The sequence below is a fragment of the Lissotriton helveticus genome, chromosome 12 (genome assembly GCF_964261635.1).
Source record: "Lissotriton helveticus chromosome 12, aLisHel1.1, whole genome shotgun sequence".
NCBI lineage: Eukaryota > Metazoa > Chordata > Amphibia > Caudata > Salamandridae > Lissotriton > Lissotriton helveticus.
The window spans coordinates 641,627,464-641,653,338 of record NC_136073.1 but is presented as its reverse complement, the minus strand read 5'-3'; the positions used below and the strand labels follow the sequence as shown (position 1 = coordinate 641,653,338).

The following is a 25,875-nucleotide window of genomic DNA, read 5'->3' as shown; positions in this document are numbered from 1 at the left end:
TGAAAAACACACTCACCCTAGTCCGATATCATGGTGGACATTGTACCAGGTGACTGCAGGCGAATTATAATTCAAGTGAATCTGTATGAAAAAGGAACCAGGTATGAAACCTATGTTGTAATTTCCTACACTACACATGTAAAAAAGCTCGACAGTGAAAGTGGCCATACAGATGATCGGTGATCAACGAGGGGTTAAACTAGGGTGTATTCAATAGGGTAAGCTGTCTCAGGCCAGGTCTAAAACCATCCGTCATAATTGCCAAAGCAGGATGTATCCTGCTACATACATACTCCTCAGGCTCTGGTGTGAGAGTCTACCCGGTAATTTCATCAAAAATCACTTCCACCCGGTTACAAAAAATATTAGAGGAGATGCACAATTAACGTGCAAAGAAGCGCTACTGTTGGTTAAATAAAGCTAATAATGCTTTCGAAACCGCCTGCCTTGCCGAGATTGTGATTACCTTGGTATTCGGCTTTCGCTCCAAAAAATTCACGGGGACAAGAGCAGCAATTGTTTAAGTCGCTCAGACTCGCCCGGCAGCTTCCGTGTCACGCGACCGGTTAACCACGTGGTCCGAGGCAGCCAGTTACAACTAAGTAGGCGTCGGACTCGAGAGATTAATGAAGGACTAACGAATTGAGGACGCGCCGGAGTGAAAGCAAGGCGCTAGCTAGGGATGTGGCAGAGACATTTTAACAAGTGGTTATTTACCACGCTAGGGATACCGTGTTGGTCGAAATGACCCTAAGGCAAGTGGTTATTTAACACGCTGGGGATACCGTGATAGTCAAAACGCAGACCGCAGGGTACAGATAAGCGGCCAAAACATTGTTCCACATTTTCTAAAAAATAACAATTATTAATTATTTGGCATTTTAACAAGTGAGACATTGTTCCACATTTTCTAAAAAATAACAATTATTAAATATTTGGTATTTTAACAAGTGATTTACATGTTTACTTTTCTTGACTATCCAAGGCAAAAGTAATTCAACCAGTTAAATTTAAAATGATGTACATAAAAAACACAAATAATACAATCACATACAACAATATATATCAATTGCATTTACATAGGGATAAAGTGTTGTAGCTGATATTAACACCTATTAATGAAGAGTTGCCAATTATAGTGGTACATGACATATGACAACCAAGCAGAAGAGGGAGTCCCTACCCAAAGGAGGAAGAGAGGTGGTCACCCAGTGGGTAGCAGTGCCATTTGTCTCATGACTTCCTCCTGTTCATTCAGGCCCCTATTAACCGTATCAAAGAAATGCATCCATCTGCACTCACGGAAGCTGATAGATTGTGCCAAATTCCCTCCCCTAGGGTTGGAATTGACTTTTTCAATAACACACCACCTGAGACTTTCCGGTGTGTGATTGAATCTGACGAAGTGATCAACTAATGGTGCCCCTTGTACTTTACACCGGACCCTGCTGCAATGCTGCAGAATGCGGGTTTTCACCTTTTGGACAGTTTGCCCTATATACATAAAACCACAGGGGCAAAATATAGCATATATTACCCCCTTGGTATTACAGTTGGTGTGGTTTCGCATGGTGTGAGTGTAGTCATTATATGTACAATCCTTGACTTCCAAGGCCATGTCACAAGCTTTACAGGATCCACATTTAAAATGACCCACAACACTTGGGAGATTCCATAATGTAGTCTGACTCTCCCCATTTTTATTCTGCAGCATAGAATGTACAACAAAATCCCTGACGCTCTTTCCTTTACGAAAGGCATGCATAGGGGGGTCCGGCAAACCTGTCTCTTCTGCTACCAGGTGCCAGTGGTTGTTAATAATTCTTTTGATCTCTGTGCTCTTGGTATTAAATGTGGTAACTCATATCAGCCTCTCCTCTTCGCTCACCTTCTTTATTTTTGGTTCTAGCAGTACTTCTCTATGGCAGAACCATGCTCTTTTACGAGCCTTTTTCACCAGGCTTCTTGGATAACCCCTCTCAACCAGTCGAGTCATCAAGATGGTAGACTCAGAAAAGTAGTCCACTTTGCAACTACAATTTCTCCGCAATCTCAGGAACTGTCCATAAGGGAGATTGTCCCTGAGATTGCGGGGATGATGACTGGAATATCGCAACAGGGTGTTTCTCTCTGTTGCTTTGCGAAATAAGGTGGTATGTAAAACACCATGTTCCTCCTTAATGGTGATGTCCAAGAAGTTGATTGCCTGATTACTACATTCCATTGTGAACTGGATGTTAGCATCTCTTCCATTTAGCCAATTATAAAAAGCAAGTAGATCGCTCTTCGAGCCCTTCCACACCAGCAGGACGTCGTCGATATAACGTCGCCATAAACTGATATGGCCTCTATGTGGGTTGTTCTCACAAAGCACCCATTTGTGTTCAAAATGATCCATATAAATCACTGCCAAATTTGGGGCAAAGCTGGCACCCATGGCTACGCCGTTTATCTGCATGAAGTAATCTCCATTGAAGATGAAGAAATTACGTTTCATAGCGATCTCTAATAACCAAGGTAATCACAATCTCGGCTAGGCAGGCGGTTTCGAAAGCATTATTAGCTTTATTTAACCAACAGTAGCGCTTCTTTGCACGTTAATTGTGCATCTCCTCTAATATTTTTTGTAACCGGGTGGAAGTGATTTTTGATGAAATTACCGGGTAGACTCTCACACCAGAGCCTGAGGAGTATGTATGTAGCAGGATACATCCTGCTTTGGCAATTATGACGGATGGTTTTAGACCTGGCCTGAGACAGCTTACCCTATTGAATACACCCTAGTTTAACCCCTCGTTGATCACCGATCATCTGTATGGCCACTTTCACTGTCGAGCTTTTTTACATGTGTAGTGTAGGAAATTACAACATAGGTTTCATACCTGGTTCCTTTTTCATACAGATTCACTTGAATTATAATTCGCCTGCAGTCACCTGGTACAATGTCCACCATGATATCGGACTAGGGTGAGTGTGTTTTTCACAAATATATGACACTTATAAGCCGTGAGGTTAACCGCACCATGGGTTTGATTGGCTCAATTTTCCTTACGCAGCACGAAGGAATTCGAGTGCCCATTGAGGACACATTGGCTCTCGACTGAACCCCAATCCTGAGCTGAATTTACTATTGAGAGGTGAGTTTTAACTTTGCCTTTCACCTCTCCCTTGACAATCCTGGGAGGACTGTGCCTTTGGAGATGGGCTAACAGTTTTTCCGGTTTGTCTTTGCCTTTGATAGGTGTACCGCCCAACTGACCTGGAATCGTGACACCGTTCTAATTTTATTTGGTAATGTACCCAACACAACCTTTATCATTTTAGACTTGACCTCCCCTTAAAAATTGTAAAATATTCATACTTATTATTACAGGTGCTTCCCTGTCCCTTGCCCCCACTACCGTCCTGAAGAAGACCCGCAGCAGAGGTCGTGACTTCCCCCATATTGCGCCAGGGTCGAAACGTCGACGATCCCCCCCCCCCTCCTCATTATTTCTTCAAAGCCTACACCGGCCCTTCCCTGTCCCCCTGTATATAAAATTGTATATAGATTGTAAATGGGTAGGCTTTACATGTGCAATGTATAAATAATCCTTCTGTTGCACTCAATCACCCTTAAATCTATCCCTTTACTTTCCTTCACTTGAGCACCAATTTCCTTTCCTTTCAATTTTTCCCTTTGCTGAATTTTATAAATTTGTAAATAAACTACAGTCGCATTTGTTGAATTTATTGGTTGTGTTGTGTTACGTGCATGTATTGCATTTTTTGAATTGATTTAAGCTTGCATTACATCTCCATGTGGTTGTATATTCAGATTCATTCTGATCCTTTGTTGATTATGAAATAATAACATCTACATCACTAGCCGCGTCTAAAACTTATATCTAGGACCACTTTTTCTACATAACTACTGTTACCCAGGTCCTATTGATTATTTGGGTTCACCCCATTGTTTTCAATGATCTTTTCACAGGACGGGCAGAGGGTTTCATCAGTGCCATGTGGAACACTGGATATATACGGAAGTGGGCAGGCAATCGTAGCTTGACCGATACAGGGTTGACTTGTTTCACTACCCTGTAGGGGCCAATCTACTTGGGATTGAAAATGCTGTGTTTTTTTAACTTGATATTCCTGGTGGACAGCCACACCCAATCACCCTGTTGGTATCCTATACCAGGCCTACGATGTTTATCTGCTTGTGCTTTGTAGCCTGCCTTAGCCTTATCTAGGTTCCTGCGCGCCGCAGTAAAGTTTTTGCGCATCAACTGAAGTCTGTTGCGTACCTCTGGAAGCCTGGTAGTGGAGAAAGGCAGAAGAAAAGGAAGGAAACGCGGGTGGAAACCGTACGTACTATAGAAGGGTGTTAGTTTCGTGGAGGAGTGAACAGCGTTGTTATATGCTATCTCCGCTGTCCACAGCCAATCAACCCAAGCATCAGTGGTGGTGTCTACGAAACATCTCAAGTATTGTTTGAGTGTTTGGTTCAACCTCTCAGTCTGACCGTCTGTTTGAGGGTGGAAACTGGTTGAGAGGGAAGAAGAGATCTGCAATTTAGCGCACCAAGGAGCCTTCCGAGCGGTTCAAAGGAAAACACCGGGTGAGACTCCCGGGCGGAAGCAGTCGTAGGATTGGTGCAGGTGCACCCTTACCGCCTCTCCGTGGGTCTCAGCAAGAGTCGCTGGCGAACAACCTCCAACAACACAGGACTGATACGAATTATCGGCACTCTCTTCCTCGAACGCCGTCATGATATTGCGGCCGCTGGGAGGACGTCGCTCACGTGCTGCGTGCCCCGCCAGGAGTCTGGGTAATGTAGTTCCGCTTGCTCCCGTACTCTGATGGCAGACAGTGATTGCCGGTACCAGAAGCATGACAATAGTTAGTTGGACATTTCACTCATACAAAACGATAGAAATTCCCCTGTTATAGTTTGTTGGAAATAAAACATACAGTACTGGTATTATCTAGACTAATGTGCAAAATAGTGCGCATATGTGCAAAACTTCGCAATATACACCGTTTCAATAAGAGGTCTATAAAGTACATGGTTAAATCCACATTATAAAATAGTGCCTCTGGTAAAACATAATTGTTGGTGCCTGTGCCTGTTAAATCCATAACCAAAGTCTATGGCGAGCTGAAACCAAAGAATACACTCAATACATCCTAATTCTGTGTCTGCCTTGCCTATCTCAGTACTGTACTAATACTGTTGCCCCTTGTATCGATACAGTGGATCACAGTATATTACACTCAACATGTTGAGTTGCCCATAGTTCACTATGGGACATCTACAAAACAAAGAATGTATTTAGCATAAATAAAGCGCTTACCTGCAGTCCGTGAAACACTTTGGCAGACGCGTTTCTGGCCGGAATGGCCTCATCAGTTCCGGTCCCACAGACTGATTGATTCCCGTGGGCTGCAGAGACCACCCCCTTAAAAGTAGTCTTTCGACTCCTCTTCCCACAGGCAGGTGTGTGGATTGCGCTGAAGTATATATATATATATATATATATATATATATATATATATATATATTCACTGAAAAAACCGTAGGTTTCAGGGATGTTATTGTCAGTTGGAGATTTCACTCGTACAAAACCATGGAAATTCGGCCGTTATAGTTGATAGACCTAACTATACCTCGCGCCCCCGTAGTGCACTGCTGATAATGTCACAAATTACATCACTCATGACATGCTCAGTGACATCACTGGTGCCACTTCTCCTATAGGTCGTTCAATGTTCTCAGTTCTGCTCTGTCATTCAGTTGTGCAGGCAGGCTTGTCTTATGTATATAGGTGTTATAAAGCCCCTCAATTATAATATTGAATACTCTTGTGCCCCTCATTATGAGCAGAAAGAAATACATACACCTTTTTGTAAATATATTTACAGAATATGCTGTTTGAAACACAGGCATTCAAGTATTTGTATGTTTATTTATATGTAACATGTCATTAGCTAAAAGCAGAGACACACATTCATACCTTCACAAACCTGGTCAGACTTACAACTGTGATTTGCTCAGGATTGCTGTTTTATATTTGGTAGGCCTAACATTCTGAGCAGTCGATTAATAGTGAAACTTCAAGAAAAAAGTGAGGGTTAAGATATCTGGGGAGAAGGTTTAGTGATGAGGCTACATTGTATGAGTTTGTTGTAAGGTTCAGTCAAAGTAGGCCTCTTTCTGTGCCTCTGTTGGTTCTTTTTGTACTTCTATTGCTTCTTTCTGTACCTTTCTTCCTCTTTCTGGACTTCTGCTGCCTCTTTCTGTATTTCTCTCGCTTCTTTCTGCACCTTTCTTCCTTTTTCTGCACCTCTCTTGCCTCTTTCTGTACTTCATCTATTTCTTTCTGTGCCTTTTTTCCTCTTTCTGCACATGTCCTACATATGTAGTCATAGTTAGAAATTAGCATTTTTAAAGCCTCAGAAATACACTGAAAAAAAGGTTTCAGGGACGTTATAGTTAGGAATTAGCATTTAAAAAACCTTAGAAATTCACTGAAAAAACACAGGTTTCAGGGACCTTATAGTTAGACTGACTTTTCACTTGTAAAAAACCAGAAAAATTCAGCTTTTATAGTTAGCTGAGCTAACTATAACTCGTGCCCCCACAATGCACTGCTGATGACGTCACATATTACATCGCACATTACATGGTCAGGGACATCACTCATGACATGTCAAATGACATCACTCATTACATCAGTGATGACATCATCTACTTAATATCTGATGCACCTCTTCACACCCTAATATAACTTTTCATACTCCCACTCTAAAATACAGACTATCATTCTCAAAACCATAGACACACCAATACCAGTTAGTACATAACCACTCCCTGATTCATAGGTGTACACACATCCACTCACTCACCCATACAGTCACTCATTCACGCAGTCACTCATTGGTACAGCCACTGATATATATGTAATTATATACCCATACAGGCACTTACACACTGTTATTCACCCGTAGAGTTGCTCACACACCTGGGCAGTCATGCAAAGAATCAATCACATTGCCATTTACTCACCTATCCAGTTATACACACACCACTTCGCTTATTCATACAGATACTAACACATACGTCCTCTCTTATACAATCACTGACACAAGCACACTATCATCCATACAGTCACTCTCGCAATCATCACTCTCACATATAGTTACTTATTTACTCCAACACTTCTGCCTTTCACATATGTAGTTACTCACACATAGATATCCATTCACTCGCGAACACAGCCATACGCACACTCACTCACCCATACAGCCTCTTGCACACATACCCATGAACACATATACCCAGTGTATTACCCACTCACACATCCATGCAGGGAGTCACACACCACCCACCCACCCACACACTCAGGCACCCCTACAGGTCATCAGACAACCAATCATTAACCCATATAGACACTCATATAGCTACTCACCAACCCATGCAGCCACTTACACACCATCTGACAGACTGATACAGACATTCACACAGATTAGTCATTCACCCATTCATTCACTAAGACAGTTCACTGACACACTTATACCGTCAGTCATGTACCCACTAAATCCTCCATTCAGGTTATATGTATTTATTTATATATATATATATATATATATATATATATATATATATATATATATAACAAGGTGTATTGAAGTATGAGTGGCTGTTTGAGTGTCTGAATGGATGATTTAGTAGGTGTGTGACTGACTGTATGAGTGAGTAATTAAATGTCTCTTACTGAATTAATGGGTTAGTATCATAAATCAATGCAGAGGAGGCACGTATGGCCTCCCTTGCATCCCAAGGGATTGCCACTTGCCCGGGGCTTTATGTATTATTGAACTAGTGGTAGGCGCGTGAAACACCACACAGCCCTGGTAGCGCTACCTCCCTGGGACATTTATTAAAATATATGCAGGGTTGCCCTGGGCAACTGCCATAGGCCCAGGGACTACTTCCTCCCTGGGGCTAAAGAAGAAATGAATGCGGGGGGACTCGCCCACCACTTAGCCCGGGGGACCGCCACCTCCCTATGGCAAATGAAAGCTATTCAGAACGAGGGGCCACATGGCCGCCCACAACCCAGGGGACCCCCACCACCCCAGGGCCGTGTCCAGCAAAGGAGGATGGCTCCTGTCCAGGAGGCAATGGGAATCGCCATCCCCCAGGGCCAGCTCCTACAATGCCCAAGGGTTTCTACCCTGGGATTATGCTGTTTGCTATGGCTTGGCAGGAGAACTGCTCCAGCCAAGCCATACCAAACACTGGTCTAGTTTCAGAAAGCGAGAGAATGTAAAATGCTGTTGCTTGCTGAAAGTAGAGCAGAATTGCTTTTGGACAGAAGGAGCTGCATGTTAGTAGCTCCCTCTGTCCAAAAGCAATGTGTCCACGCAGGAGGCAAGGAGCTGGCAGGGACCGTGGGGGTCTTGAGGCTCACCCCCCAGACCCAGTGGAGCAGGTGGCCTGGAGGCATGCACTTAATATGGGCAGACCCCAGGGGATGGGGTCCCCGGAGCCCAATTCTGCCTAGGAAGGGGGGCTTTAAAGCCCCCTCCTCATCTGTAAAAGGCTAAACCCTGGGGGATGAGGTGCCTGGGGTCAAAATTAACTTGGGAGAGGGGCCCTGCAGCCCACCTTCCTTTATGTTGAAAAAAATGAATAAATAGAAAAAAAGAAAGGCCTAGCCACAGCAATGTCGTTCCTGGGGCCATATTCGGCCCAGGTAGGGGGATGACCCCAGGTAGGGGATGGTTGAGCAGTCAAAATATCGATTTTTTAATATCGACCTACACTAATATCGAGTTTTTAATATCGTAGGGACAGAATATCGATGTCAAGAATATCGTTGACTGGGGGGCATGGCCTTGTGGCGATCAAGATGGCCGCTTAACACCGACGGGCGCCTGGGGATGCACTAAAAGCCCCAAATATCCGCCCATATATCCTGCTGCAGCAGTCGCTCGTTAGCGTCCCCCGACTCGCTGGGAGCTCCGGAGTCGGGAGGTACGCTTTGATCCTCTCCTGCTTGCCGGATGGCTTGGTGAAGCCGACCGGCAGTTTTGAGGCCTCCGGGGCCTAATCGCGGCCAGAGGCACCGGCCTCGAGTTTCAGCACGGACCGGCCGGGGAAAGAGCGCCCCGGCACTGACACTCCTGGTGGCGCGGGGCTCCGGCGGTGGAGAGCAGAGGGATCCGCCAGGCTGCTGCCTGCCCCCGTGGGGGCTGCACCAATCTTACCGGCCCGACGTCGTTGGTGCCCTGAGCTGCCCTGGTGGGCAACCCGAATTGGTGGTGGTCGCGCATCCACGTGGTGGGTGCGGGAGAGGGTCTGCATTGGCCGGGAGCTGGCCTACCTCAGCCGGGGACTGCCCACAGGTGGTGGATGGAGTCGGAGCTACTTGATACTCTCCCGGCGGCTCTGGGGTCCCAGAAGGTGCTGTGAGTGAGGGAGGCGGCCCGGTGGCAGGCTGACATTGGCACTGGAACACCTCTGTGACGGCGGAGTGCCAGGCGTGGAACCCCACCGAGAGAAGTAGTGGACGATCGTGCAGGGGAGCCTGGGACCTAGTGCTTCTGGCGCGGCTGTGGTGAGAACCAACCTGACCTACCCTTCGTGGCAGAGATAGTGCGCATCGCGGCGCTCTTCCCTTTGGCTGCTTCAGCCGGCCGGGGAGGCGCAGGGACCGCGGGGAGTGCCTGTGACGGGGCCACCGCAGGGAACGCAATGCGCCCCAAGAAATCCACCACCACGCAGACGAACACCATGGACAATTACATGGCGCAGACCGGGGGGTTGAGGCTGGTCCCCCTGGAGTCTCTGGGAACGCAGAGCCATCCCTGGCCTCTATCATGCAGGCAATCCAGTCCCTGGGGGCAACATTGGAAGCTAAGATAGACGCCGTCACGATAGAAATGGCCCTCCAGTGGGCTGATCTGAATAACACCTCCGAGAAGGCTACTCAGAACGCGATGGCAATTGCGGACCTCCAGCAGACCACCATGGAGCTGCAGGGCCAGGTCCAGCGATTAACTCAGCAGCAGAGGCACGCCTGGAGGACCAAGAAGGGAGGGCCCGAAAAAACAACGTGCGAATGGTAGGGGTCCCGGAGAAAATGGAGGGGCGAGTGTTGATCTATTCCTGGAAGACCTTATCCTGAATCACTTAAAGCCAAAGAGGCTCTCTAAGTTCTTTGTTATTGAACGAGCGCATAGAGCCCAGATCCCCCTCCTCGCCCCAGTGCTCCCCCCAAGACAATTATCGCTAGGATCCTGAATTATAGGGATCGCGACGCCATCTAAAAGACGCTCAACAGCATGGGGACCTACGGATTGAAAATGCTACAATTCGATTCTTCCCGGACTTTACCATCAAGGTCCAGCAGGAGCGCAGATCGTTTTATGCCGTCAAGAGGGAGCTCCGGACCCGTGGCATCAAGTACACGATGTTCTTTCGCGCACGTCTTAAGATTCTTCTGCATGGTAAATCCCACTTCTTCACGTCCCTGGAGGAAGTCTTCACGTGGCTGGAGGAGCAGACGCAACATTGCGACAGTCAACGGCCGGGAGATGGTTGGAGGGACACGGCGGTGCGGTCTACGACCTCCTACACGGGGTCGGCGGAGAGAGGGAGACGGCACCAGGGCGCGACCCGGAGGCCTGGTGGTGCGAAGGCACGGAACCTGTCTGCCTTGTCTGACCTTGGCTGAGGAGATGGAGAGAGCCACAGACTGGAGAATCGCGTGGAAGCGCACGTAATGTATGAACACTCCACTGTTGGGAACTTGCTGTGCAGGGAGGTACCAATCCTGACTGACTGCCGGGCGAGACATTTGGTCCTACATGGACTCCTAAAGTGGGCTTGGGCAGCGGAGGGGGAACGGGCCAGATTGGCTGCATTGATGGCTTGCCTTGATTTGCTCCTACTGTTTGACTGATCTCCCCTAGGCTGGGATGCTGTGGTTGCTATTTTTATGGTTGGTGGGCTGGTTGTCATCCCCAGGTGGCCTGTTTGGTCATCGCTCACATCCCCAAAATTTTTGTTTTCATGGGCGACAGGCTGGTTGGGGTAAATTGGGTCACGTTGACCTGTGAAGTATGGTAGCAGGGTGGGGGTAGGAGCGGGGAGTTGGGGGGGAGTATTTGGCTGTTTGATCTTTGTACTTTGCCCTCTACAGAACTGTGCTCGAGGGGCTCCAGTGGTATGGTTGACAGCCATAAGGGTGGCGGGTGGTGGTAGGGTTGGGCGAATATTTTCTTACTGCTTTTTATTAATACACTATGGCACATACATCGACAACATAGAAGATTAACATTTTATCTTGGAATGTCAATGGTCTGCAGAACAAAATCAAATGCACCATGGTCCTTCAATACCTCCACAGACACGCCCCGGATATAGTCTTCCTCCAGGAGACGCATCTGGTGGGAAACCATTATAAGGCCCTTAATAGGTTTGAATACACACTGCAGGCACACGAGGGCTTCACCACGGGCTCCAGGGGGGCTGGGATCCTTTTGAAAAACGCGCTAGCCAAGTGATCAATCGCAAGTGGTTTGAACCGCTGGGGCGCTATGTAGCTATCTCCGGGTGGTGGGAGGGCTACATGATTAATCTTTGTTCTGTTTACATCCCAACACGGCTGCACGGCACTACGCTTCCGGATCTGGGGAAACTGCTCCTGGAGCTGCCGGATGGAGTCCTGATAATGGGAGGAGACATGAACGATGTGATGGTGAGGGAAGTAGATAGATCAGGGTCTCCATCTGATCGGGGGGTAGGACACCAGCTTGGGGAGTTTGTTAACGCAATGGGTTTGGCGGACCTTTGGAGGGCGCATAACCCTCACCTTCGATAGTACACGCAGCACATGGGTCGGGGTCCAGGATTGATTACCTCTTCACGCATGTGGGACACATGGGGCTCTTTCACAACAGTTGTCATAAAGCCACAGGTATATCTGACCACTCCCTGGTGGGAGTGCAGATGAGAGGTCCCGAGCGAGATTGGTCCACCCCTCCTAGGTTGGATGTTTTTCTGTTTAAAGACCAGGAGTTCCAGGAACGGTTTGGAGACCGTGTGGATCTCTATTTTGATGAGAATATGGGTTTGGTTAGGTCTCACTGTACCCTCTGGGAGGCATTTAAGACCGTAGCTAGGGATTTTGTGCAGGCAGAAACTGGAAAGAGGAGGAAGGAGAAGCAGGCTCATATTGATGGTCTAGAAACCGATATTTAGGTCCTGGAGCATGCTAGGGGGGGAACCCAGGAGCAGGAGCTGGACATTAGGCACACACTACGCCTCAAAGAGAAAGAACTGAGGGATGTGTTGACTGACCGGGCACGGACGCATGCTCTTGCCACGCAGCGGCGTGTATATGATCTGGGGGATAAAGCTAATAGGATGATAGCCTGGCTCGAGAAAAGAGATAGAGATCGTAATTGGGTCCCGGGTATCCGGCGGGAAGACAGAGCTATGAGGGATGCCGGTACGGAGATAGCCGAGGTGTTTGCGCAATACTATGAATCCATTTATCAACCGCACACCGAGAAGCGGGAGTGGGAGTGCGCAGCTTTCCTAAGTAATATACCCCTCTCGGTATTGGCTCCAGAGGCTAGGGACCTCTTAGACTCTGACATTACAGTGGAGGAGGTGGAGGCGGCCATGAGTGACTTGCAGGTAGGAAAGGCACCTAGTCCCAATGGGTTTCCCGCGGAGGCGTTTCGGTGTGTATCGGGACGGATCGCCCCCCACATGAGGAGTATGTTTAACACTGCCAAGGAGGATGGGTTGCTCCCGAGGGATCTTCGGTCAGCCACGATAGTTGTAATACATAAGTCGGGTAAACCCCAAGATCAATGTAGTTCCTATAGACTCATCTCCCTTCTTAACTTTGAGACCAAGGTCCTTGGCAGGGTTCTGGCCACTTGATTAGGGGCGGTAATCCAATCCTTGATCCATCCAGATCAGTCGGGCTTTATGCCCCACAGAAACACCAGGCTCAATTTACGGCGTTTGTTTGGGGTACTCCAGGCGGTGTCCTATCAACCCACGGTACCAGCGGCTCTCCTGCCATTAGATGCCCACATGGCCTTTAACAGCATGGAATGGCACTACCCATATGCGGTCTTGGCCGGAATGGGCTTTGGTGATACCTTCAAGGCGTGGGTAAAGCTCCTATACACAGCACCGCTTGCGAGGGTCCGCGTAAACGGCACCCTCTCCAGGGAGTTCAAGTTGGGGCGGGGGACTAGGCAGGGTTGCCCGCTTTCCCAACGCTAGGGACTAGGCAGGGTTGCCCGCTTTCCCCAACGCTATTTGCCCTGGCCCTCGAGCCGCTGGCAGTTTGGGTAAGAACTGACCCCATAGTTCGAGGCATTGACTTAGGAGGCGTCTGGAAGGAGTGTATCTCGTTATACGCAGACGATGTGTTACTTTATGTACAGGATCCGACGGTCTCCATCCCTCGACTGATGCTGCTTCTGCGGTCGTTCGGGAGCATTCTGGATATCGTATTAATTGGGATAAATCTCTGGGACATCGGCTGTCAGGGCCTCTCCTGGACTTGGTTGAGGACTGTGGATGGTTGGTATGGAGAGAAACTTTCCGGTACCTAGGCAACTGGATTACGGCGTCAGAGGCGGAGTTCATGCGTTTGAATATACAGGCCCAATTGGAGCACCTACGTGGAGACGTGGCGCATTGGAGGACTCTCCCGCTCTCCTTGAAGGGACACACCGTCCTATTTAAAAGGATGGCACTTCCCCGCCTCCTCTATGTCTTGCAGAGTAACCTCTTCCCGGTCCCAGAGAGGATTTTCCGGATGATTGATTCGTAGATTCACGCATTGCTTTGGGGAGGTGGATGTCCGAGAATCGCGCGGAGGAAGCTCCAAAGAGGGGCATACGAGGGGGGGCTAGCTGTCCCTGATATTAGGCTCTACTATTGGGCGGCACAGTTGGTGAACGTTATTGGGTGGGTAATCGCCCGATGGATGAACCAGCCTATAGAGTAGACCGTATGGTCTTGTGAAGTGGTACCTACTTGGATGCGCTCTATCGTAAGGGTAGGCGTAGATTACCTCTGCTGCCCCAGACGGCTACTGTTGTTGGAGCTTGGAGGAAGGCGACAAAGGTGCTGAGTTGGGAGGCGAAACTAATGGTGCAAACCCCACTGTGGGGCGGGGACTACCTTCACGGGGTAATGAAACTGAAGGGCCTTGGCAAGTGGAGCCTGATTGGTATTGACGTGTTAGGAGACTTATGAAAAAGCGGAAACGTGCCAGAGTTCTCTACTTTGCAGGGGGAATTCCAGATGGGGGGAGTTCCTTCACAATCAGTAAGTCCGACATGCCATCCCCGGCACCTCCAGAAGGGGGATCAGCTACCGGATTATGCCCCGTTAGAAGATAGAATGCTGTTAGAACCGATGGTGGATAAGGCCATCTCCCTCACGTATAAAAAGCTGATCAATAATCTCCCCGATCCCTTGGAGCCTCTCCGAGAAAAATGGGAGTCTGATGTTGGGCTCTTAGAGGAGGATGACTGGCGGGAGGCACTGCAGAGCCCCCGGGAAGTGGCAATCCGCGCAGGGTTTAGGTTGGTCCAGTTGCGCATCCTGCACCGCACAACACATTATCGTATTGGATACGCTGACTCGCGGTTCTGTCTGCGAGGATGTGGTGAGGAAGGCTCCACCTTCCACATTTTGTGGGATTGTGGCGTACTGGTCTAACCTGGCTGCCATAATGTCCGAGGAGATCGAGGCAGAGGTCCCGATGGAGGCCAGATGGCATATCCTAGGAGTGACAAATGACACCACTTGGCCCAAATGGGATAAGATCTGGCTGGCATTGGCAAGCATGGTCGCCAAGCGAAACATAGCCCGCTTGTGGGGTAGTGACATCCTGCAGACTGTGGAAGAATGGGAACACGACCTGGACTGGCGCCAAAGGGCTGAAAGAGTGATTTACAAGAGTAGGGGGTGTCCTAGGAAATGGGAAAAGATATGGGGGGCGTGGAGGAATTATAGAGGGGAAGTGTGGGATAATCAAGCTTCCTCAATGAGGTCATAAGGTTATGTATGGATTGCGGTTTGATTATGCAGAATCATGATGTTCGCATTGATTTGTATGTACTTATTTGTCGCCTGTATGTTCACCTGCCATCAATCGATATGTAATATGTCATTGTCATGAGAGCCTATGTTCTTAATAAAAAGATTTTTTTTAAAAAGAATATCGTTGATCAGAATATCGACTTTAAGGTAAGTAATATCGTTTTTTTTTATATCGAAGTAAATAATATTGAAGTTAGTAATATTGAAGTAAGTAATATCTTAAGCAAAGATATTGGTGTTAATAATATCGATATTTATATTAGTGTTATGTCTTTTAGTATGTATTTTATATGTATTTTTAACATTTGTAGTAATGTATTTTTATTATTTTTAAATATATGTATTCAATGTTTAGAAATTAGTAACTGTTTTAAGTAAATTTAGCATTTTAGTAAACAGCGGGTTGTGGGTTTATAGGGGAAAAGGGTGGGAAGTTATTTAATTATAGTTAATTAATATGTTTTTATTTATTGTTATTGATTATTAATGTATTGATAATTAATTATTAATTGGGAATTATGTTTTATTAATTTATAATTATATTAATTATAATTAATTTATCATTGTATTTATTTATTGTTATTGTTAATTAATTTATTGTCAATTGTTAATTGGTAATTACTTTTTATTAGTTGATTAATTGATAATTAAAGTAATTATGTAATTTTTATGTGTAGTGGGTTGTGGGTTTATAGGATAATAGGGTGGGAAGTAATTTATTATAATTAATAATATGTTTTTATTTGTTGTTATTAATTATTAATGTATTGATAATTAATGATTAGTTAGCAATTAATGTATATTAATGTATTAATTGATAACTAAATTAATTATGTTAATTTTTATGTGTAGTGGGTTGTGGATTTATAGGGAATAGGGTGGGAATCAATTTAATTATGATTAATTAATAATATGTATTTATTTAGTATTTTGATAATTAATGTATTGTTATTTGATGATTAATTGATAATTAATTTGTATTGATAGATTAATTAATAATTATATTTATGTATTGTTATTGTTAATTTATTAATAATTTATTATTTATTGGTAATCCATTTTTATTAATTGATTAATTGACAATGTAAGTATTTGTTTTTTTTTAATGCGTAGTGGGTTGTGTGTTTATGGGGGAATAGGGTGGGAAGTAATTTAATGTTATTTAAGTAAATATGAATTTAATTTTATTGGTACTTATTATTAATGTTTCAGTTAGTTCATTTTTAATATGTTATTTATTTTACAGAAGTTATTTAATTTAATAAGTACTTTCCCTACTGTTGCACTCAATGATGTGGGAATAGCAATTTTTACACCTATGCTATCCAACACTTTCCCTACTGTTGCACTCACTGGAGTGGCAATAGTAATTGTAACCCCTACGCTATCCAACACTTTCCTTTCTGTTGCACTCACTGGAGTGGGAATAGTAATTTTTACCCCTACGCTATCCAACACTTTCCTTCTGTTGAACTCACTGGAGTGGGAATTTTAATTTTTACCCCTACGCTATGCAACACTTTCCCTACTGTTGCACTCCCTGGAGTGGGAATAGTAATTTTAACCCCTACACTATCCAACACTTTCCCTACTGTTGCACTCTCTGGAGTGTGAAAAGTAATTTTTACCCCTACGTTAGCCAACATTTTCCCTACTCTTGCACTGTTTGGAGTTGGAATAGTAATTTTATTACCTCCGCTTTTTAATATTTTGGGTACTATTTTAGTTAATGTAGTATATAATTAATATTAAAAAGATTTAAAAAATATATTTTTTAATTTGTTATATATATTTATTTAATTTTGTTTATATTATTGTTTTATGTGTATAGATGTATTTATAATCTATATAATATATTTTTTTAATTATAAGTTATAAAAAATATTATTAACATTTTTAGTACGTAAGTATATATATTATATATTATATGTATATATTTAATTTATTTTTACATTATATATATATATATATATATTAATTATACTTTCTTAAACATTTTAAAATATTTTAACTATCTTTATTTTAATTATATGTATTATTTACTTTATTTTCCATTATTTTTTCAACTTAAATAAAAAACGATCTTTTTACCAACTATATTTTTGACATCGATATTTTTTCTCAATATTTTTGTACTTACAATAATGTAGATATGATGTTGCTATTCTTGATTTTGATATTCTTGCTGCGATATTTTTGTAGGTCGATATTCTGACCTTAGATATTTTGTCAGCGATTCCAGTAGGGGGGCATACAGTCCCCCTACCCGTTCTTATAATGCATGGCCCCAGGGAATGGGGCACCCCTTCCCTTAGAAAATAGAGAAAAAAATCCTAGCAACTCACTGGAAGCCCTCCCCCTTTCTCCACCACTCTGTAAGTGCACCTCCTGGTGCTCTGCTGGCTGAGGGATGAAGTCCCCTTGGCTGCTGAGGGTCCTTAGGGGCCCACAAGACCTCCTGTTACCTCCAGTAAGCCCCACACAACGTGATTGCTGATAGGTAGTCAAACACCATGGCCTCTTTCTCCACCATTCTTAGTGCACTGCTGGTAGGGAGATGATGTCCACTTGCCTCCCGAGGGCCTCAGGACTAAAGTGGACTTCTTCCCCCAAGCAGTAGTGCGCCAGGATGCATGTTTGTAGAGAGGTAGAGAAAGGGGGCATGGCTCTGATGACCTCTCAGCAAACCAGCTACGTGGGTCTTACTGGAGGTAACAGGAGGGCTAGTTGACTCCAAGGACCATCAAGAGCCAAGGGGACTTCATCCCCCAACTAGCAGTGTGCCAGGAGGCATGTTTGTAGAGTAGTGGAGATGGGGCGTGGCCACCAAAAACCTCCCAGTAAACTCACTGTGTGGGACTTACTAAAGGTAACAGGAGAGGTACTTGGCCCCCAAGAACCTTCAGTAGTCATAGGGATCTCATCCCCCTACTAGTGGTGCACCAGGGGGCGCGTTTGCAGAGTGGTGGACAAAGGGGGGCATGGCCTCCAACAATCTCTCAGCAATCCTGCTGCATGGGACTTACAGGATGTAACAGGAGGGGTAGTTGGCCCTCATGGTCACTGGTCAGCAGTGGCCATCTGTGATATCATTTGAGTTGTCATTGGTAATTCTACTGACCATGTAATGAGTGATGTAATATGTGAGGTCATAAGCAGTGCATTGTGGGGCGCAAGTTACAGTTAGCTCCGCTAACTATAACTGCTGAATTTCATTGGTTTTGTACAAGTGAAACCTGAGCCTAACTATAACGACCATGTAACCTTTGTTTTTTTTCAGTGAATATACATAAATACATATAAGCAAATATATATCTATATATCTATATATCTATACATACACGTGTGTGTGTAGATAGATAGATAGATAGATAGATAGATAGGTAGATAGATAGATAGATAGATAGATAGCTAGATAGATAGATAGATACATAGCTAGATAGATAGATAGATATTCCTTGTCATAGAAGTGTATTATTTTGAAATCCATATTGTATTTACATTAATATATGTTGTCTTTTATATTTTTGAATCAGGATGAACTGATTACAGCGTATGAGACCACAGAGGAAGAGCAATTTCATTTCAATGTAGGGGGCTGGCTATTCTCTGTTCCGCCAGGGAAACTTTCTCAATATCCAGACTCAATTCTATGGAAGGAGGCATCTGTTATCCCCCAATCTGATTATCCAAGATTGTTTATTGACAGAGATGGCTTCACTTTTAGACATGTACATTATTTTCTCCACACATCGAAGCTGTCATTTTCCAGTTGCTCTGAATTGAGTTTATTGTACGAGCAAGCACTATTTCTGCAGCTCACACCATTGCTACAGGTAGGAATAATGATGCTTTATTATGTTTTCAACTTAAATGTAAATGGATAGTAAATGCTTGTGAGGGCCAGTGAATAGTTGTAAAAAACATTTTGTTTGAAATGCAAATTGTCAAAATGTTTTGTCACTTATCTTTCCATAAATTGGCACCTACTTAAGTTCATTCTTTGATAAGTATTCTGAACATAATTTCTTTATCTAGGTATTGATACCTTCTGTGGCTACATACATAGTCAATCACTATATTTCATGTTCTACCATTCCACACGAAACGTTATATACAAAACAATTATGTTTTTTGTGCTTTTGTTAGCTTTCTATTTTCTCTCATGTATGCCTACAAATTACCATCTTTGTTTGGCCCTAATTCTCAAAAGCCAGTATTGGCATTAACAGCACATAATTAAACGTTATGACATTTAGAGAGATATTACACAGGTTTGTGTGTCATCACGTTATAGGTGTCCACGGTAAGTCAAGAATAAATGTTATTATGACAAGGTTAGCAGTACTGTAGTGCCACTCCATTATACCTGACTACAAATCAGTACCAATCAATCAATCAGTCAATTTGTAAAGTGCTGCTTGTCAACCGTTAGGGTATCCAGGCACTGGCAAGGTCTCTAGGTTCAGCCTATGAACTTGGTCTTGAGTGTCTTGTGAAATTTTGATAGAGTAGCCGAGGTCCGAAGGTGTAGTGGGAGATTGTTCTATGCCTTGGCTGCAAGGTAGGAGAAGGAGTATCCTCCAGCCCTGCTTCAGTGGATGTGGGGTATGTGAACTAACATGAGGGAGGAGGATCGGAGGTGTCTGGCAGGTTGAAGGATGCTTAGGCCGTGGTTGATGTGAGCTGGTCGGGAGTTGTAAAGGGCCTTGAATGTGTGGATGAGTTGATTGATCTGGCATCTCTTCTGAACTGGGAGCCAGTGGATCTCTCTGAGATGTTGGGTGATTTGTGTTTGTGATGGGAGATCGAGCATAAGTTTGGCTGCAGCATTCTGGACGGTTTGGAGTCTTTGGAGGAGGTGGGTTGCGATTCATGCATAGAGAGTGTTTCCATAGTCTAACCGACTGGTGATCAGAGCCTGGGTAATGGTGCGTCTGGAGTTTTGGGGAGTCACTTGAAGATCTTGTACAGCTTATGTAGAATCAAGAGGCATGAGGATGATACGGCATTGACCTGCGATATCATGGAGAGTTTGCTATCCAGGATGATGCTGAGGTTTCTGGAGTAGTCTTTTGGGGTTGGTTTCGGTCCAAATCTGTGGGCCACCAGGAGGCATCCCAGGGGGTGTTTTTGTTGCCAAAGATCAGTACTTCTGCATTGTCCATGTTGACCTTCAGGCAGTTGTCCTTCATCCATTTTATGAAGCAGGTCATGAATTGGTAGAAGTTGGCCCTGGTGGTGTGGGGAGTCTTCAGGGAGAGAGAGAGAGAGGATAAGTTGTGTGTCGTCAGTGTATGTGATTATGTTGAGTCCATGGGCTCTGATGATGTTGGCCAGTGGTGTCATGTAGGTGTTGTAGAGGGTGGGGCTGAGTGACTCTACAGATAATCTAATTAGGTGTGGAAGAGAATGGTAGTAGACAAACTTGTGTTCTGCTGGTGAGGGAGGATTTGATCCATTTGGGCGTGGTTATTTGGATGCCGATGCCGTGCAGTCTGGGGATGAGTAACTGTTTGGTGGGAGATGGTGTTGAAGGCCATGGATGGTCAAGGAGGATTAGCGTTGCTGTCTCCCCCTGGTCGAGGAGGGCCCGGATGTTGTCAGGGGCTACAATCAGGGCTGTTACAGTGCTTTTGTTGCTGTGGACACTGGATTGGGAATTGTCCAGGAGGTGATTCTGTTCTAGGTATGTTGTGAGTTGCTGGTTGATGGATTTTTCAATGACTTTGGCTGGGAAAGGTAGCATGGAGATGAGTCTGTAGTTACTGAGTTTGCTGGGGTCTGCTGAGTTTTGACCTCTGCATGCTCCTAGTCTTCTGGGAAGGTGGCCGTGGTCAGGGAGACGTTTAGGAGGGTGGTGAGTTGTTGGCTGATCCTGGTTATTCCAAGGTGGAACGTGATGTCGGGGCAGTGGTCGGTGGTGGCCCCAGAGTGTACTGATTTCAGGATGGTGGTGATTTTCCGTGTGTTGAGGTGTTTCTGGGTGATAAGTTGGGTGTTGTTGTGGCTGTGGAGTTGTTATACTTGGTTGTTGAAGAAGTCGGTTAGCTTTTATCGGGTGTTGAAATTCTGCTAGATTTTGGAGATCTTGTTGCGGAACAACTTTGCAAGGCGGTTCCAGAGGTCCTATGAGGGGGGGATGTTGTTTGTAGCAGCTGCAGGGTTAGAGAATTCCTTTACGATGGTGAAGAGTTATTTGCTGTCGTTGGAGCTGGCTTTTTGTGGGTGCCGCCAGGGCTTTCTTCTTTGTATTCGATAGTTATTGTTAGTAGAAGTTGAGTGCCATTTTGAAGGTGTTTCTGTCAGTTGTGTGCCCACAATGGGGGTGGGGGCTGCCCAAAAAGGGCATGCCAATGCTTCCACCACACCCAATATTCCACAGTCTTTCTGCCCCCCCCCCCTAGGAGGCAGATGGGGCAATAGACCCCAACATGCCAGCATGCTGGGCACCAGGGATTTTTTATTTTTATGTATATAGGGGTGGGGGCTGCCCAAACTGGGCATGGCAATTCCCCCACCCCCTAAAAGATTTCACTGTATTTCTGCCCCCCTAGGAGGCAGATGGGGCAATAGCTCCTGATCTGCCTCCCGGGAGCAGAAAGCCCACTAGGTACCAGGGATTGTGTTTTTTACACATAAGGGTGGGGGTTGCCTAGAAATGGGAATGCCCCCACCCCCCCAAAAGAAATTGCCACAGTCTTTCTGCCACCCATGGGTGACAGATGGAGGCAATAGGATATGTTTATGGGCATGTAAGGGAGAAGCCCCATAGACATGGGTCGCTCCCCTTTATTTAGGCACATATTTTGGCTGTTTCAGTGATATTTTTAGTCTGATCTACCCCCAAGCGGGGGCCCGATAACAACTAGAAACTAGGAAGAGTTTGTGTGCGAACTGGAGTTTGGCTTACGATCTGTACTGACCTTTGGCTGGCATTTTGCTAGCGGCATGTGTGGCCTTGCACTTGGCTAATGGTTTATGTGGACTCACCCTTGATGACAGTGTGTGTAGATTGGCGCTTCCCTGGTGGTATGTGTGGAGTGGCACTTGGCTGGCAGTGTACGTGGACTGGCGGTTGGCTGATGGTGTGCATGGAGGGTACTTCGCTGGCAATGTGCGGGATTGATGCTTGGCATGCAGAGTGTGGGGATGGGTCTTGGCTGGCGGAATGCGTGGATGGCGCTTGGCTGGTGGTGTGCATGGATGGCGCTTGGCTGGTGGTGTGCATGGATGGCGCTTGGCTGGCGGTGTGCGTTGAAGGTGCTTGGCTGGCGGTGTGTGTGGATGGCATTTGGCTGGTGGTTTGCATGGATGGTGGTGTGTGTGTAACTGACTCTTGGCTGGCAGTGTGGCTTGCATGAATTCCCCATCATTTTCTAACCCAGAATCCTCCGCTAAACTCCAATTTACTTAGAAAGTCACATTTTCCTCACATTTCTGTGTGGGTAGGTTGTAGGATAACCGCGCAGGCACACATTTCCTACTACCCAGCATTCCCCTTGGTCTGCCAAGAAAAATGATACATCACTTGTGTGAGTGCCCAAAGTAGTGTCAGACTAAAAACACATAAACAAACTGACCTTTTGGACCTGCCTTGGGTCCCCCTCAATCTCTACACATTTTTGCCAATACCATGTCATAGGCACTTGGCCCATCCACACAAGTAAGGTTAAATTTTTATTGGGAGACTGAGGGGAATGCTGAGTGGTAGGAAATGTGTACTGTGCAGTAATCCCACAACTTTCCCACACAGATGAGTGGAAATGGTGACTTTTTAGCTAGATGTGAGGTTTACAGTGGATTCTGGGAAGGACATTTTTGAGGGATCAATAGAGCCACACCTCTGTGGACTCCAACGGGTGTCTAGTTTACAGAAATGACTGGGATTTTTAGGTTACTCCAGTATTGGAACTTTCATAGATTCCCATGCTTGACTCATTCCCCGTTGTCGAGATGAGAGTCCCCGGTATATAAAAATAGTAGTACAAATCATTACAAATCAGAAACCATGCCTAGGACCATTCTAGTTTTGTAACATATCCACCTCTTTCTGTAAAGGAGACCAAATAAAATCAACACCCAATCAGATTAGCCTCACCCTGTAGAAACTTCTGAGAGAACATCAGACCCTCAGATTTTCTACCGTGCGTTGTGCTAGGGCGTCTCCACTGAGCTCTGCTCAGTTTTTTCCTTGTTACATTTATTTCTAGAGTTTTTTCAAGAGCTTTTCTTCAACTTTGTTCTTCACCTTTACTCAACATGTCAGAGAAGGAGAAAAGGGCATTTTTAGAGCTTGTGTCACCTGCTCTAAATAGAGGCTTTATGTGGATGACCCTCACAAGGACTGCATCTATTGCCTGTATCCAGATCAGAAGGCCAAGGATTGCAAGGTATGCATACTTTTTCCACCAAAACCTTGAGGGACCGTGGCGGTCGTCTCCTGACCTGGCTTCAGAAGGTAAAATACAGGAGGGAGCCTATCTCCAGTGACGAAAGTGATGGGGCCTCATCAGCTGCATCTTCTAGAAGATCTCTCAAAAGGGGGAGGTCTGACCCTTCTTCTTCTGAAGAGCATCCTGGGAAAGCCTCCAAAAAGACCTCTCATGGGTCTGACAGGCGAAGTCCAAGCAAATCTTCTCACTGAGGTGTAAAGGAGAGGGAAGGACTTTCTACAGGAGAAACTGCAGTGAGGAAGTCGAGTTCTGTTCCTCCATCTTCTCCTCACAGAAAAAAGGACTTTAAAAAGTTCTCTTCGGTTCCCTCCGAGGAAAAACATGTTAACAAAAATTCCACCCTCGACGACGCTGCCGACAACAGCATCGACGAAGAAACCGTCATCGTCGACACGCAGTGAAAAGATCAAATCTCCTCAGTTTTCTTTGACTTAGATGATGGGATCGTCGATGAGAGTCTCCTTACCTTCACCAATGGTTCAGTCTTCACCGTTGACGGAGGTGAAGTCTGATGCGGCGTCATCAGTCATGGCGAAGATATCGTCAACGGTGTTGTCAACGATGACGAGGATAATGACGGCCGCCATTACGACGATGACAACAGCGACCACGACGATGACGACGGCCTCGACGTCGACGTTCATGACGATAATATGTTGACGGGTCCGACAATGACAACATCTACATCTCGTCGACCTCGTCAACGAGAAATACAATTTCTTCTGTAACCATCAGAAAACGTCACATTGCTCCTGAGATCACTTCCCCAAGCAAAGTGACACCTCTGCTGTCTACTCACCTCCTAGAGGAGGAGGATTCAGAAGAAGAAGGTCCATATGGCTATGTACATAGCCCTTCTGAACTGCACGTTAAGTGCCAGGACTTGGATTCTGAGGATGGGTATGATGACGAACAGGAGTATGATTCTCCCCAAGACTATCATGGAGATTATCAGTAGGAGATGGTCTGTATGCCATCCTCCTTGATTTCGGACTTGCAGTTCATGCTTTCTGATTATAAAAAGAGGTTTCCAACGCCACTAACGGTGCAGGAGCTTGTTTCAGTTCCCGCTCTTCCGCCAGCGGGGCCTTCCATGCCTCAGCTGCCACCACCTCCACTTCAATTGATAGTGGATCCACCACCTACAGTTCCTCCAGCCCAGTATGATACCCCGGATGAGGACCAGGGTGAGACGGATCTCCCGGATCTGGCTAGGGAATGGGATGATTATATTATCCCTACTCCTGCTTCCCCTTCTCTGGTGCCAGTGGATTCTCCACCTGGGGACATTGGTGGTTTCTATAATTTGTTGGAGAGGGCAGCTAAAAGGTTCGATCTGCCTATGTCATTGGTGCAGTCGGAATGTTTCTTGTACGACTTTAAAGAGCCTTTTAAAAGATTGGTGAGGACAATCCCTATTGTTGGTCACGTTTGGGAAGAGGGACTCAAGGTTATGAAGACCCCAGCTATGGTGGTCCCAGTGCGTTCTCGTTTAGAAATGAAATACAAGGACCTGGAGGACAGCCCAGCTTGCTTGATGAGCCAACCGAAGCCGGACTCGGTTCTTTCCCAGGCAGCACAGAGGAAATCTAGAAATACAGCGGCTCCTCTAACAATGCCTCCAGATAAAGAGGGCAGATGCTTGGACAATTCTGGCAAAAGGTTCTCATCGGTGTCCAGTCTGCTCGTCAAGGCGGCTAATGCTTTAGCCATCTTAGGGTGATACGACAGCCAGATGTGGTATGACCTCTCCCCCATTTAGACCAACTGCCTGAGGACAGCAAGGCTGAAGCTCAGAAAATTCTCCTGGAAGTAGAGAGCCTCATCGGAGGCAATCAACTGCGCAATGGATATTGCAACAACTGTGTTCTGTTCCCTGGCGGGAGCTGCAGTCCTACCACGCCAAGGATGGCTCTGTGCTACCTCGTTCAGACCGGAGGTTCAGAACAAGATTTTAGATCTTCCATTTGATGGTGAAGAGCTCTTTGGTAGACATATAGACGATGCGCTCCAAGACATTAAATTAGACACAGACACTACTTGTTCGTTAGGGATGCTGCAATACCGCAAGGTCCCCTTTCTAGGTGCAAGAGGCTGAGGTCTTCCCTCATACAGAGGAAGATACCCGCAATACCGATACTCCTCGTATACGCCTGCCTCACAGTCCTACCGTCCGCAGTATAAGCAGCGGCAGGGTCAACATATTCCAGATCTACGAACCGAGGAAGAGCAGGACGCCAGGGGAAGGAGTCCTCTAGACACCAATATTGGCTGCAAGGCGCT

At 45.7% G+C, this 25,875-nt stretch overlaps 1 protein-coding gene across 3 annotated transcripts in view; it reads left to right on the top strand.

The window, feature by feature from the left end:
- Nucleotides 1-25,875, top strand: part of KCTD19 (potassium channel tetramerization domain containing 19) — a 2,598,446-nt gene that overhangs the window by 252,262 nt on the left and 2,320,309 nt on the right. For all 3 annotated transcript variants that reach the window (XM_078669086.1, XM_078669084.1, XM_078669085.1), the window contains exon 2: nucleotides 18,673-18,972. In XM_078669086.1, coding sequence (XP_078525212.1) covers nucleotides 18,673-18,972 — 300 coding nt within the window. The remainder of the gene's footprint in view (nucleotides 1-18,672; nucleotides 18,973-25,875) is intronic.